The 13,038-nt window shown below is 34.7% G+C and overlaps 1 protein-coding gene across 1 annotated transcript in view; it reads left to right on the forward strand.

Annotated features, from left to right (window-relative positions):
* Positions 1 to 13,038, forward strand: part of LOC107752182 (transcription factor 4-like) — a 152,534-nt gene that overhangs the window by 39,939 nt on the left and 99,557 nt on the right. The window contains exon 5 of the mRNA XM_016568076.1: positions 810 to 906. Coding sequence (XP_016423562.1) covers positions 810 to 906 — 97 coding nt within the window. The remainder of the gene's footprint in view (positions 1 to 809; positions 907 to 13,038) is intronic.

Here is a 13,038-nt window from a genome sequence, read left to right on the forward strand (position 1 = left end):
ATTAAAGTGATTATTACGTTTTGAATATGGATATTTTTCTTACAAAAACGCATCGATTCGCAACAGGAGGCCTTTGTTCACCCCCCGGAGCCGTATGAGACACTTTTTTTATGGATGGGCGCTTTTTATTTCACTTCTTTTGGACTGATGCATGCAACACCCGCTTTGATTTTATATTTTTCTTCTTTAAAATATATGCATTTTCAATCTCTTTATCATTTGTACTCTTAAACTCCTCAATATTTTATTCTATGTTATTATTATTATTTTATTTATTATTTTATTTATAATGTATGTATTATCATTTATTTTACTATGTATATGTCTGTATATTAAATGTGTAAATAGGGCAAATTTTGATTTGATATTTTCCCTCTTTAAAATACATGGATTCTCTTTATAGTTTTTGCCATTAAATGCATCAATATTTCTGTGTATTCTTTTAGATAATATAATATAATATAATATAATATAATATAAAATAATATAATTCATGTAATTCATGTATTATTGTTTATTTGATCATTTCTATCATTCATTTATGTATTGTCATTTATAAATTTGCCATTTTAATTCATGATATAATGATATTTATCTTATTTAATAACCATGTGTCTTCTTTAGAAGGTTATACAAAAGATATATGATGTTTTTGAACCATGAACAGTACAGGCGTATTATAATACTGTATATGCCATTAAACACATCAGTATTTATGTGTGTTTTTAGCTATAATATAATATTTATGATTTATATATTGTCGTTTATAAATTTGGCTAGGTTTGACCTTTAACCTTTGACCCCTGCAGAATTACGCTGATGGCTCTCAGTACGGTCACATGGCCAGTCGGGAGCTGGGGTCACATGACAGCATCTCTCCGCCGTACACCAACTCCAGATTAGCAGGTAAGAGCCGAGCATGATGGGAAACGTGATTGTTCGGCTTTATGATGTTTCTTCGGCTTGCATCGTGAGCGAACTGTTCTTTAGATGATTTGGTCGAACTGGTTCATCTGAACGATTCATTAGGGAATCAGATTGAATCAGTCCTGCTGGGATGCGTGTTCAGTAATCAGAAACGTCTGGAAAGGATTGTGTGTTTCTGTCACACGTCTCTGAGTGTGTGTGTGTGTGTGTGTGCAGTGTTGATGCTCATTTACCCAGAATGCTGTGCTGTGCCGCTGGCCATCTCTGTCTCATCCAGTGAGCAAATGGTCAGTGATTCAGATAATCGGCCTCAGATTAATTAAGCTTGACTTAAAGCATGAAAACTGTAATATGAGGATGTTTGCCTCTCTCTCTCTCTCTCTCTCTCTCTTTCTGTCATTCTCTTCCATAAACAAAGACTTTAAGGCCAAAACTTATTAGCATATAATAATATTTGCACATTGTGAGGTTATTTTGTTGTATTACAGCAGGGATTTTTTTAAAAATCCCCATTGAAAATGGCTTTTTCTGTGTAGTTTCCTTTCCTGTGTTTAGAAACAGGAAGTGCTCCTTTTTTAAATATCCTTTAGCATTTAGTTTACAGCAGAGCCATGAATCATGATTGAATCTATTGCTTGCCAGCGTCAGGTGGTATCAGTGGGAGGGGCATTCGCATTCTAGAGAGCATTTGATTGGACGACATTTGCATACGAGTCTGAGTGCACGATGATGTCATCAGTATTTTTGTTTCGGTTTTTACTTGGAAGAGAGAGGCTGAATGTTTTTGTGTTTTTCTGTTGTTTTGTCACCTTTTAGTAGTACACGGGCACACAAACGAGCTCACAACTAATAGACGTTAACTAAGAGTCACAAAATCACAAATTATAAATAGATTTGAATGAGATCTGGCAGAAATTGCACAACAAAGCACAGCTTTTCTCTGAATATTTGTGGGTGTTACGCTTTAGTTTCAGACTCTCGGACGGTTGCTTGTTCGTGGCTCTCTGAGGTCCTGGGTTTGTCCTTCCTGTGGAGCTCTGAGCAGACGGTGACATCACTTCCTGTGTCTGAAATACGCCTCAGGCTCCACAGTGTGAAATCAAGAGGGAAAAATAGAGCTGTTCAGGTTGTTGTCCAAAACACAGACGAGAATCAGCATTATGATTTTCCTATGAGTTTTTATAATGGCAATTTTGCATTTATAAGTAGTAAAATTAAGGTCTGGTGTGAACATTATGATGTTTGTTTTGTTCTATAGCTTAAATTACACACAGTATAAAAGAGCGAAATAATAATATGTTAATTAGAAAAGTAATATGTTAATGCTAAAAATATAAATAAAATAAATATGTGAGAAAATTTTCCCACCGGTTAATCGACGTGTGACAAAACCGCGGGGGGGGCGGGGTTTAGTTAGTTTGAGTTTCCCTCTTTTCCTCAGATTTCTTGCCTTTCAAATAGCTTGAAAAAGTGCCGTGCGCGTTTTACTTTCACTTTCAAATTATCGCCAATTCGCCGTTGATTCAATTCAAGCAACAACAACGTCAAACTCATACAACTTTTATTAACATAACAAAAAAAAACACACCATATATTAAATTAATATTAGGATTTTAATATAATACATTTTAAAGCTTAAACACTTGTAAAGATTATCGAAATTGTTTTAATATTCTTCTTATTATATTGTATTATATTTCATTTGTTAATATTATTTTTAATTATAGTCATGTATTTTATAAATAAATTAATTTCAGGATTGTAATAATAATAATATTAATAATTTACTAATATTAAGTTCAAGCATATATGTAGACATTATGTGCACACGATCACAGGTGATGTGTTTCATAGAGGCAGGTGTGTCGTCTGTTACACACACACACACGCGCACACACACACACACTCACAGACACACACACACACACACACACACAGATGGTCAGTGATGGTTGGGGGGTCCTGAAGTCCTGCGACCCTCTCGTCACCTCTGATCTCGCTCCGGCTCCTCCTCACCTCCTCTGATCTCATTAACACGTCCCATCACTCCAGCGGCTGGAGTCGGACCTCCACACGGCGATCACCTGCAGCGGCTGAGCTTCATCGGTGGATCCGTCGCCCCACACAGCCAATCTATAAAGACATTCAGGTGTAAATTAACCATACGCTCAAATCTAAAGAGATCCGTTCACAACAGATGCCACAAACACAGCTCAGGTCATCCCTCATGAACATTTAAAGTGATTACAAGTTTTTTTTTCTTTTTGACATTAGTTTAATAGTTTTATTTTCTTTAAGCAGTCATTTTCTTTCTCTTTCTGAAGTGGCTTAAAATTGTGATTTTTAAAACTATATATTTAATTATTATTTAATTATTATTATTATTAGAGAATGCTTCTTTTTGACCCAGTAGCTAAATTCATTCCAAATAAATAAATACAGTAAAAGCAAGTAAATGCAGCAGAAAAAACTGGACAAATACAAGTGCATCAAAATCATCACAGTGTTATAGGATTAAATCATTACAAATAAATTGTGGTTATTCCATATTGGCCTTGGATCCATATTATAGTAAAAGCATAGTAAATTAATATTTTGGAGGAAATTATAGTCACACCATAAACTTTGACCAGTTGCTAAACAGTTTATCAAAACTAAAGAAAAACAGACTATTATTATAAATATGGTTATGTTAATTATATTAAAATGAGTGCTGGGAGTGTTCATATTTAAATTTATTATTCTGATTTAATTAAATTATTTTTTAAATATTTTGTTAGATATCCTAGCTGCTCAGATTTGTTAATTTCTGTTTAATTACTTTAATTAAAATTTTTGTTGTAGTCCAAATTTCATAGTCCAAAATTCAGCGTTATATATGTATGTATAGGAAATTATATTCACACCATGGTAAATTTCCACAGGGGATGTGTTTTTTAAAGTTATCAGAAATCTAAACTGCATAAATTGGTGTTAGTGAGTGTAAAATCGCTCTTCAGACCACAGTAATGGCGTTTAGTTTTTCCAGATGCAGTTGTGTTTGTTTGAAGGACTATAAATGTCACGTTTTATGGACATCTGGTTTCTGGGAAGTAGCAGGAATTCTGGAGCAATCCTGATATTCCTGAGGGAGAGCATCTGATTGGCCCACTGCTTTAGGACACGCCCCTAAACTTTGACCAGTCGCTAACTGGTTAATCAGAAACTAGAGTAAAATAGACTATGATTATTATTAATATTATGATGTTAATTATTTCACATTGAGTGCTAGGAGTGTTTATATTTCATTTGATTTAATTTCAATATTTTTAGATATCCTGACTGCTCAGATTAGTTCATTTTTGAATTAAATAAATATAATTGCAATTTTTATTATAGTACATATTTTATTTAAAATTCACAGTTCAGTCCTGATGGATCGGTTTGGTCATGTGTAATAGCCCCATCTGCCGCGCCTTGTTTTTCTTTTTTACTGATAAACACTGATCCCAGCGGCTGAGCCACATGAACTGGATTCTGCCGTTTTCCCGACCGGAAAAGAAAGACGCAGCGGTGAGGTTGGGTTGTTATTAAAAAAGTGTGAACAAATGAAAAGTAGGATGTGATTTTAAACCGTATCCTTGGAGACAAGTTGCTGCATGCATTGCGAGCGACGGTCTGCACACGTGTGTGTGTGTGTGTGTGTTAATGAGCAGCGCACATCTCACTGAAGGGTTTTGGAGCTCGGCTCCATAATGACTTTTATTACAGCCAGGAGTTTCTGTAACCAAGGCATTTTTGAATTAAATAAATATAATTGCAATTTTTATTATAGTACATATTTTATTTAAAATTCACAGTTTTATATTGTATTTGATTTCATTTTAAATATTTTAAAAAATATTTTTACTGGACAACCTGACTGCTTAGATTTGTTCATTTCAGTTTAATTAATTAAATTTAAATTTTTGTAATGGTTAAAATTTAATTTAAATTTAAGTTTAATTTAATTTAAGCTTATTATAGTACATATTTTACTTAAAATTCACAGTTTTATATTGTATTTGATTTCATTTTAAATATTTTAAAAATATTTTTACTGGACAACCTGACTGCTTAGATTTGTTCATTTCAGTTTAATTAATTAAATTTAAATTTTTGTAATGGTTCAAATTTAATTTAAATTTAAGTTTAATTTAATTTAAGCTTAATTTTTTATCCAATTTTATTTTAATATTTTTATTAGATATTCTGGCTGCTTAGATTTGCTAATTAATTTTTTTGAAATTAATTTAATTTAAATTTTTATTAAATTCTTTTTTTTCACAATTTTATATTTGATTTGATTTAAAAAAAATGTAATTATGTAATTTTTTATTAGATATTTGTTAATTTCAGTTTAATTAATTTAATTAAAATTTTTGTCAGTCCAAATTTCATTTAAGATTCACATTTTTCTTCTCATCCACGATCTGTTCGATCTGTTAAAAGTACCATGGTAAAGTAATGGTAGCAAGAGTGATTACCACGGTATGTGTATGTATGTGTCTAAGTGTGTGGGTTTTTTTTTTTTTTTTTTACGGGTTATTTTTCGCAAGGCTCTCGTGTCATCCGACGTCAACCGTTCCGGGATCGAACGCAAAAACTCTGTATCGTAAGGAAAAAGTTTCAGACTCACAGTTGCTGATCATATCTGTGCATTCTGATAGCTAATTATGCTTCGGAGAACATCGACAGCTGCATTCATCATCATAAAACGTAATAATTAATGACATTCCAACAAAGAAAAATATGTAAATGAGCGCTCATTAGCATTTTCATATTCAGCTTCGATAATGCTTTTGCTGACAAGGCTGTAATTAATGAAAATGCATGTCGCAGGCAGGAGATTGGATCGGCTTCATTCCACGCACAATTCCCAAATGCTGGCATTATGGAAAACGAGGAGTGCTGCCAACTTTTTGGGGGCGAGAAAAAACTGAAAGCGCCGTATGCAAATGAGATGCTGGCACCGAACGCTTAACCCTTTACAGACCGAACGCGCCGATCCCATCCGGCCTGATGTGTGTTTAAAGAGAGCAGGAGACGGGCTGCTGGGAATGTCGTCGTGCATTTGGGAATCCGCAGACGCACCTGTCCGTCCATCCGCTGAGCCGCGTCGCTGCTGCGCTCCGTTACGCTGCATGCTGGAAACACACGTGTGTGTGTGTGTGTGTGTCGCTGGGGTGTTTGACGGCTGCTGGAGACATGCAACAATGTCGTGCAGTTGTGTGTCCTTGAGTTAACGCACAAGAAATTATGGAAAACCACCTTTAAAGAGGAATTCAGCTGCATAACCCACAATGCATCTGATTAGAGCTTCTCAAAAATATTATACTGTGTACTGCATGTATGTAGTATGCATGATGTCACATGACTTCATTAATGTTTCATGTTTAATTCAGACGCACGAGCGTTGATGTATGTTGTAGCATTCTAATGTATTCTACATTTTGAAACAATGTAGCATTCTACCGAATTCTACAGTTTGAAATAGTGTAGCATTCTACTATATTCTACAGTACAACAGGACAAAGTGGGGCTTTATAAATTAACAAAAACAAAACTATATTTCAGTTTTCTGTTTTTTTGTAGTTTATTCAAGCAATTTGTGTGGAAGGAGATTTTGATAAAACCACGACTGATTTTATATCTTCACCCTAGAAATGGGAGGCTGAGTGCATTGCATTGTGGGATACTGTCATATGCTGCACGCTATAGATTTGCATGCATACAATAATCACATGCATACTGCAGAATAAGCAGCACACACACACACACACACACACACACACGTTCACATGAATCAGACCAATGGCATTCGTTTCCTTCAGGAGGGTCGTGACCTGAATTTGTCACATTTTTGTTAATCTCATGCTTTAAAAACAGAGAAAAGCAGCATAAACGAGTAAAACATGAAACAATAAGCGGTAAATGAAAAGATCCCGGTGGGGAAGCTCTCCGTGAGAGAGAGAGAGAGAGAGAGAGAGGGAAGTGTGTTAATCTCGACCGTGGGATATGACAGACTGACATACCGATCTCATCCTCCGGCTCCGTTTGACTTCAAGTTTCATCAGAGAGAAAGAAACTAACTCGTTTTTCTTTCTTTGATTTTCTTAACCAGGTTAAATGGATGTGATGAGGCAAAAGGTGAAATGTTACACCAGGATTTTGCCTCAAATAATTGCCATATTCTGAACAGCACACTAATCGTACCAATTCTGCAGTATGTATGTGAATTTAAAGTATGCACACACAAAAAAACAGATAACATTTGCTAAATTCTAACCAGAGCGCACTACATGAGAGACAGTTTCCCACAATGCAATGCTCTCATCTGGACCTTCTATTTCCAGTGTGAGGAATAAGCCAAGCAATTTTGTGTTTTTGTGATTTGCACAAAATTAGATTAAAAATTCTAAATGACCATATTTATTTGTTAGGTCATGTGACAATAATGTAGCATTCTGTTGATTTCTATATTTTGAAACAATGTAGCATTCTACAGTTTAAAACAGTGTAGAATTCTATTATGTTCTGCAGTTTAAAACAATGTAGAATTCTATTATGTTCTGCAGTTTAAAACAGTGTAGAATTATATTATGTTCTGCAGTTTAAAACAATGTAGAATTATATTATGTTCTGCAGTTTAAAACAATGTAGAATTATATTATGTTCTGCAGTTTAAAACAATGTAGATTTCTATTATGTTCTGCAGTTTAAAACAATGTAGAATTATATTATGTTCTGCAGTTTAAAACAATGTAGAATTATATTATGTTCTGCAGTTTAAAACAATGTAGAATTATATTATGTTCTGCAGTTTAAAACAATGTAGAATTATATTATGTTCTGCAGTTTAAAACAATGTAGATTTCTATTATGTTCTGCAGTTTAAAACCATGTAGAATTCTATTATGTTCTACGGTTTAAAACAATGTAACATTCAATGTAGCATTCTAATGGATTCTACAGTTTGAAACAATGTAGCATTCTACTATATTCCTCTGTTTAAAACAATGTAAAATTCCACTGTATTCTACCATTTAAAAAAAATGTAGCATTCTATTGCATTCTACAGTTTAAAACGATGTAGCATTCTACTGGATTCTACAGTTTGAAACAATGTAGCATTCTACTATATTCCTCAGTTTGAAACAATGTAACATTCCTCTGTATTCTACCATTTAAAATGAATTTAGCATTCTATTGCATTCTACAGTTTAAAACGATGTAGCATTCTACTGGATTCTACAGTTTGAAACAATGTAGCATTCTACTATATTCCTCAGTTTGAAACAATGTAACATTCCTCTGTATTCTACCATTTAAAATGAATTTAGCATTCTATTGCATTCTACAGTTTAAAACGATGTAGCATTCTACTGGATTCTACAGTTTGAAACAATGTAGCATTCTACTATATTCCTCAGTTTGAAACAATGTAACATTCCTCTGTATTCTACCATTTAAAATGAATTTAGCATTCTATTGCATTCTACAGTTTAAAACGATGTAGCATTCTACTGGATTCTACAGTTTGAAACAATGTAACATTCCTCTGTATTCTACCATTTAAAATGAATTTAGCATTCTATTGCATTCTACAGTTTAAAACGATGTAGCATTCTACTGGATTCTACAGTTTGAAACAATGTAACATTCCTCTGTATTCTACCATTTAAAATGAATTTAGCATTCTATTGCATTCTACAGTTTAAAACGATGTAGCATTCTACTGGATTCTACAGTTTGAAACAATGTAACATTCCTCTGTATTCTACCATTTAAAATGAATTTAGCATTCTATTGCATTCTACAGTTTAAAACGATGTAGCATTCTACTGGATTCTACAGTTTGAAACAATGTAACATTCCTCTGTATTCTACCATTTAAAATGAATTTAGCATTCTATTGCATTCTACAGTTGAAAACACTGTTTGAAAGGATTTTTGTTACACACAGCATGTACTGTAACGCTGCTGCAGTGTGTACTGTGTATTATGTTTGCATTCCACTCTGAACATAGATGTTATTTTAAAAACGAATAATAAAATGCAGGTTTTTTTTACTTGTCCGTTATTATTCATTCAAACCACAAATTTTCTTGCCGTTAAAAAAACATCTGTGGCAAAAGTTTAGGCACATGCAGCACTTAAGAACAATCTGAATATGTTGAATCAGTACTTTCAGCCCAATGGAATTGCGGGAAATTCAAGTGCACTAGTGTCGGCATTTTCCATTCATCGCACTGTCGTGGAGCCTAAAGCCGCCGCGTGCGCTCCGAGGTAACAGACGCGGAAAAGTTGGCCTCTCCGTGTGCTTTTTGAAGTGAAAGGTTATTTGCATCCTGTCGTGAGGGGAGTGTTTCCACTAATCCTGCCGGCTAAAGAAAAAGAGACGCGCTGTGTCAGGATCTTATCCCGCTCCTGAAAGAAAGAGTCACGGCAAATCCTGCAGGACACGAGTTAACCCGCCGAGAGACATTCAGAGGCCTTCACCTATGCTGTCTGTCTCTCTCTCTCTCTCGGACCGCCTCCACGGGGCCGTAGAAAAGCGGGTTTTGGACGGCGTGGGGTTTGGGACAGTGGCGGATTTGTTTGAGCTCTATTCTGCAGTCCTGGCGTTCGGGGTTTTTAAGCCACTCGAGTGTTTATGTGTCTGTATTTAATTTAGTGCTTCATTTGAATGACAAAAGAATAAAATAAGCATTTGCATGGTGGCGGCAGTGTTGGCCCTTGAATAAACACAGATAAAAAGCGCAAAAGTTTATTCCAGACTCACATTTCTCTGAGCTCAGCACGGCGTCAGACACTTGCTTTTCTTCTGGGTTTGCTAAATCCATCTTGATAAGGTGACACTATATATTTTTTATTTTACAGTGTTAAAAATTACGATTAGCTTTTTTTATTGAGATTTAAGTTTCTCTCTTTATTTATAGATTGATACAGTGAACTACATGATATAAAATGCCACGTTCGGTTGCAGTGAAATGGGCCGAGCCGCCTGCTCACATCCAAAGCTCTTTTGTTCTGTGCGTAACGTCTGCCACGGCCAAACTGGCACAGATGCCACACAACATCTCTCATGCCTGGCATCACACACACACATACACTCACATACAAACAACAAACCGTACACACACTACGTACACTAAATCCTCACGCAACACACATCAGCTCGCGGTTTTTGTGTGTGTGTGTGTGTTTTAGTGATTGTGTGCTTGTTTTGCACTGAAAAAAACGCATCGAGCCGCCATTTGCATACAGTATTCTGTTTAAAACGTGTCGGATTTGTTGCAATTATTTGCACGTAGTAATTTTAATTATTAGAGATGAATGTTAAAATATTGTAAATATGATTTAACATTGTTAGCAAATTATAATTTTAATTATTAGAAATAAATATTTAAATGTTATAAATGACATTGTTAGCAAATAATAATTTTAATTATTAGAAATACATATTTAAATATTTAAAATAAATAATAAGATATAAATATATTGTACATTTTTTAAAAATTGTAGTTGATGTCATGTCATAAAAACAAAATTCACTGTTAATACTTGTCATTATTTGTGTGTTGCAGATATAATTATTATGTTTGTTATGTGTTTTCAATAGTTTTAGTTGTTTATTTTTATTTTATTTCATTTTTTTCTAAACTTAGAAAGTAGATTTTGTATAAAAGATCTTTTTCTGTCTGAATCTGTAATGCAGTGATGTGGCCGCAGCTCCGGAGCTCCCTGCTGATGTACCTTATAGAATATTGGCATGAGAGACAAACGGAGAGTTAGAGAGAAAGCGACACATGCAGGAAGATGTGGCGAGATGCGGCGGTGCCCCCTGGGCATTGCCAGCGTGTCTCTGCCCTCTGTGCCGATCCGTCCCGCTCACAGCTGAGAGAAATATTACTGTCATTCATCACACGGACGTCACACCAATCCCTGAAAGAGACTCCGCTAAGATTCCTAATCCTGATTTGGACACCGGTCGTGTTTTCATGTGCACTGAAATCTGGAATGTGTGTTTGTGGGGAAAATATTAATGCTGTTTTGCTCATTGTGATATGAGATATGAGATAATATCAGTCAGATAGATAGATAGATAGATAGATAGATAGATAGATAGACAGACAGACAGACAGACAGACAGATAGATAGATAGATAGATAGATAGATAGATAGACAGGCAGCTGGATAGACAGACAGACAGACAGACAGACAGACAGATAGACAGACAGACAGATAGATAGATAGATAGATAGATAGATAGACAGGCAGCTGGATAGACAGATAGATAGACAGACAGACAGACAGACAGACAGACAGACAGACAGACAGACAGACAGATAGATAGATAGATAGATAGATAGATAGACAGAGAGAAAGACAGACAGACAGATAGATAGATAGATAGATAGATAGATAGACAGTTGGATAGATAGATAGATAGATAGATAGATAGATAGATAGATAGATACACATACAGACAGACAGACGGACGGACGGACGGACGGACGGACGGACAGATAGATAGTCGGATAGATAGACAGACAGAGAGAAAGACAGACAGACAGACAGGTAGATAGATAGATAGATAGATAGATAGATTTATATTTACTTCAATTCTTGTATAGTTCTGAGTTGATTGTGGATGTTTCGAGGCAGCGGATCTGAATGTTTGTGTGATTGTGCTGCTCGCATTTGCAGTTTGTGTTTGAATATTATATCTGCTTTCATTACTCTTGATCTCGATCTTTTTCACAGTTCACAGTGGTGTTAATCATGTTTCTGCTCTGAGCGCGTGCGGCCGGTGGCAGCTTTGAGCCAAGATGGCAGCAGCAGCTCTGCCACGGCGGATTGACACGCGGCTCTTTTGAACCATGACCCTTCTGCCGTCGCATTAACCCGTGCCGACTGGACAAGAGATGGGCCGCGACCTTTGACCTCCCCCCCGCGCCGCCCCTCGCCGGGGTAAAACGGGGGCGTTTCGGGATGTCAAGACGTGTGTTCAAGTGTTTCGACCTTGAAACCCTGTTAAACGTCTCCTTTTCACAGAAACGTGTGCGTTGTGTAACGTAGTCAAACAGGAAGTAGGTTGCTTTCTGCGTCTCATTATCTTTCTCCAGCTGTTCAGCGGCTGTTTTTACCCACAAGCCCCTGATGCTGAGCGGAGGTGTGAGGCTCATTATATTCTGTGCCCTTGATTTGTTTAATACACATTTTCTCATCCCCTTTAATTATATCAGCCTTTCAGGTGTTTCATTTAGTGTGTGGTCTGAGTCAAGGCTTCAGAGGTGTCGATACTACAGACACTGAATGATCCGTCTGAAGAGACAAGCTGAGTCTCAGAAAGCTGATCTAAGATGATACGCAGGAAAAATCCCACATCTAGAGACGTGTCTAAAACACAATAGTTATAGATCAGATTTAGGATCCTTTTAGGACAGTTTACAGGCATTTAGCAACATTGAGTTTTGCTCATACAAGCACCATTTTTTAATGCACAATTCTAGTAAATTTTTAAATAATTTTGTGAATAATAATTTTTAAATTTGAGTTTTTTTGTTTGTTTGTTTGTGAGATTCAGTGTTATTATAGTTAAATAAACTAAACCTAAAACCATAAAAAAATTACTTGAAATAAATGTTAACTGAAATAAAAATATATTAACTTAATGCACTAAAATAACCAAAAATAAAAAGTATAAAAACTGTATAGACCTATTAAAATAATAATTAATAATAATAATGATAATAATAATAATAAAAGTATAATTTATTTATTTATTTTAGGACAGAAAACTGATTATATTATATTATATTATATTATATTATATTATATTATAATTTATACTCCACTTTATATAATATAGTGATTTTAAATAACTATTTATTATTTGATAATAATAATAATAATAATAACAGTTATTATTAGTAGTAGTATTTTAGTTGTAGTAGTGTTTGTTTTCATGATGTTTCATGATGAACATTTCTGGACAGAAAAAAATAATGTTATTAAAATAATTATATTATTATATAAATATTATATTATAGTATAGTATAGTATATAGACAGAATATTATCTATA

Source organism: Sinocyclocheilus rhinocerous, unplaced genomic scaffold (genome assembly GCF_001515625.1).
Source record: "Sinocyclocheilus rhinocerous isolate Xijiao unplaced genomic scaffold, SAMN03320098_v1.1 scaffold2516, whole genome shotgun sequence".
Taxonomy (NCBI): Eukaryota; Metazoa; Chordata; class Actinopteri; order Cypriniformes; family Cyprinidae; genus Sinocyclocheilus; species Sinocyclocheilus rhinocerous.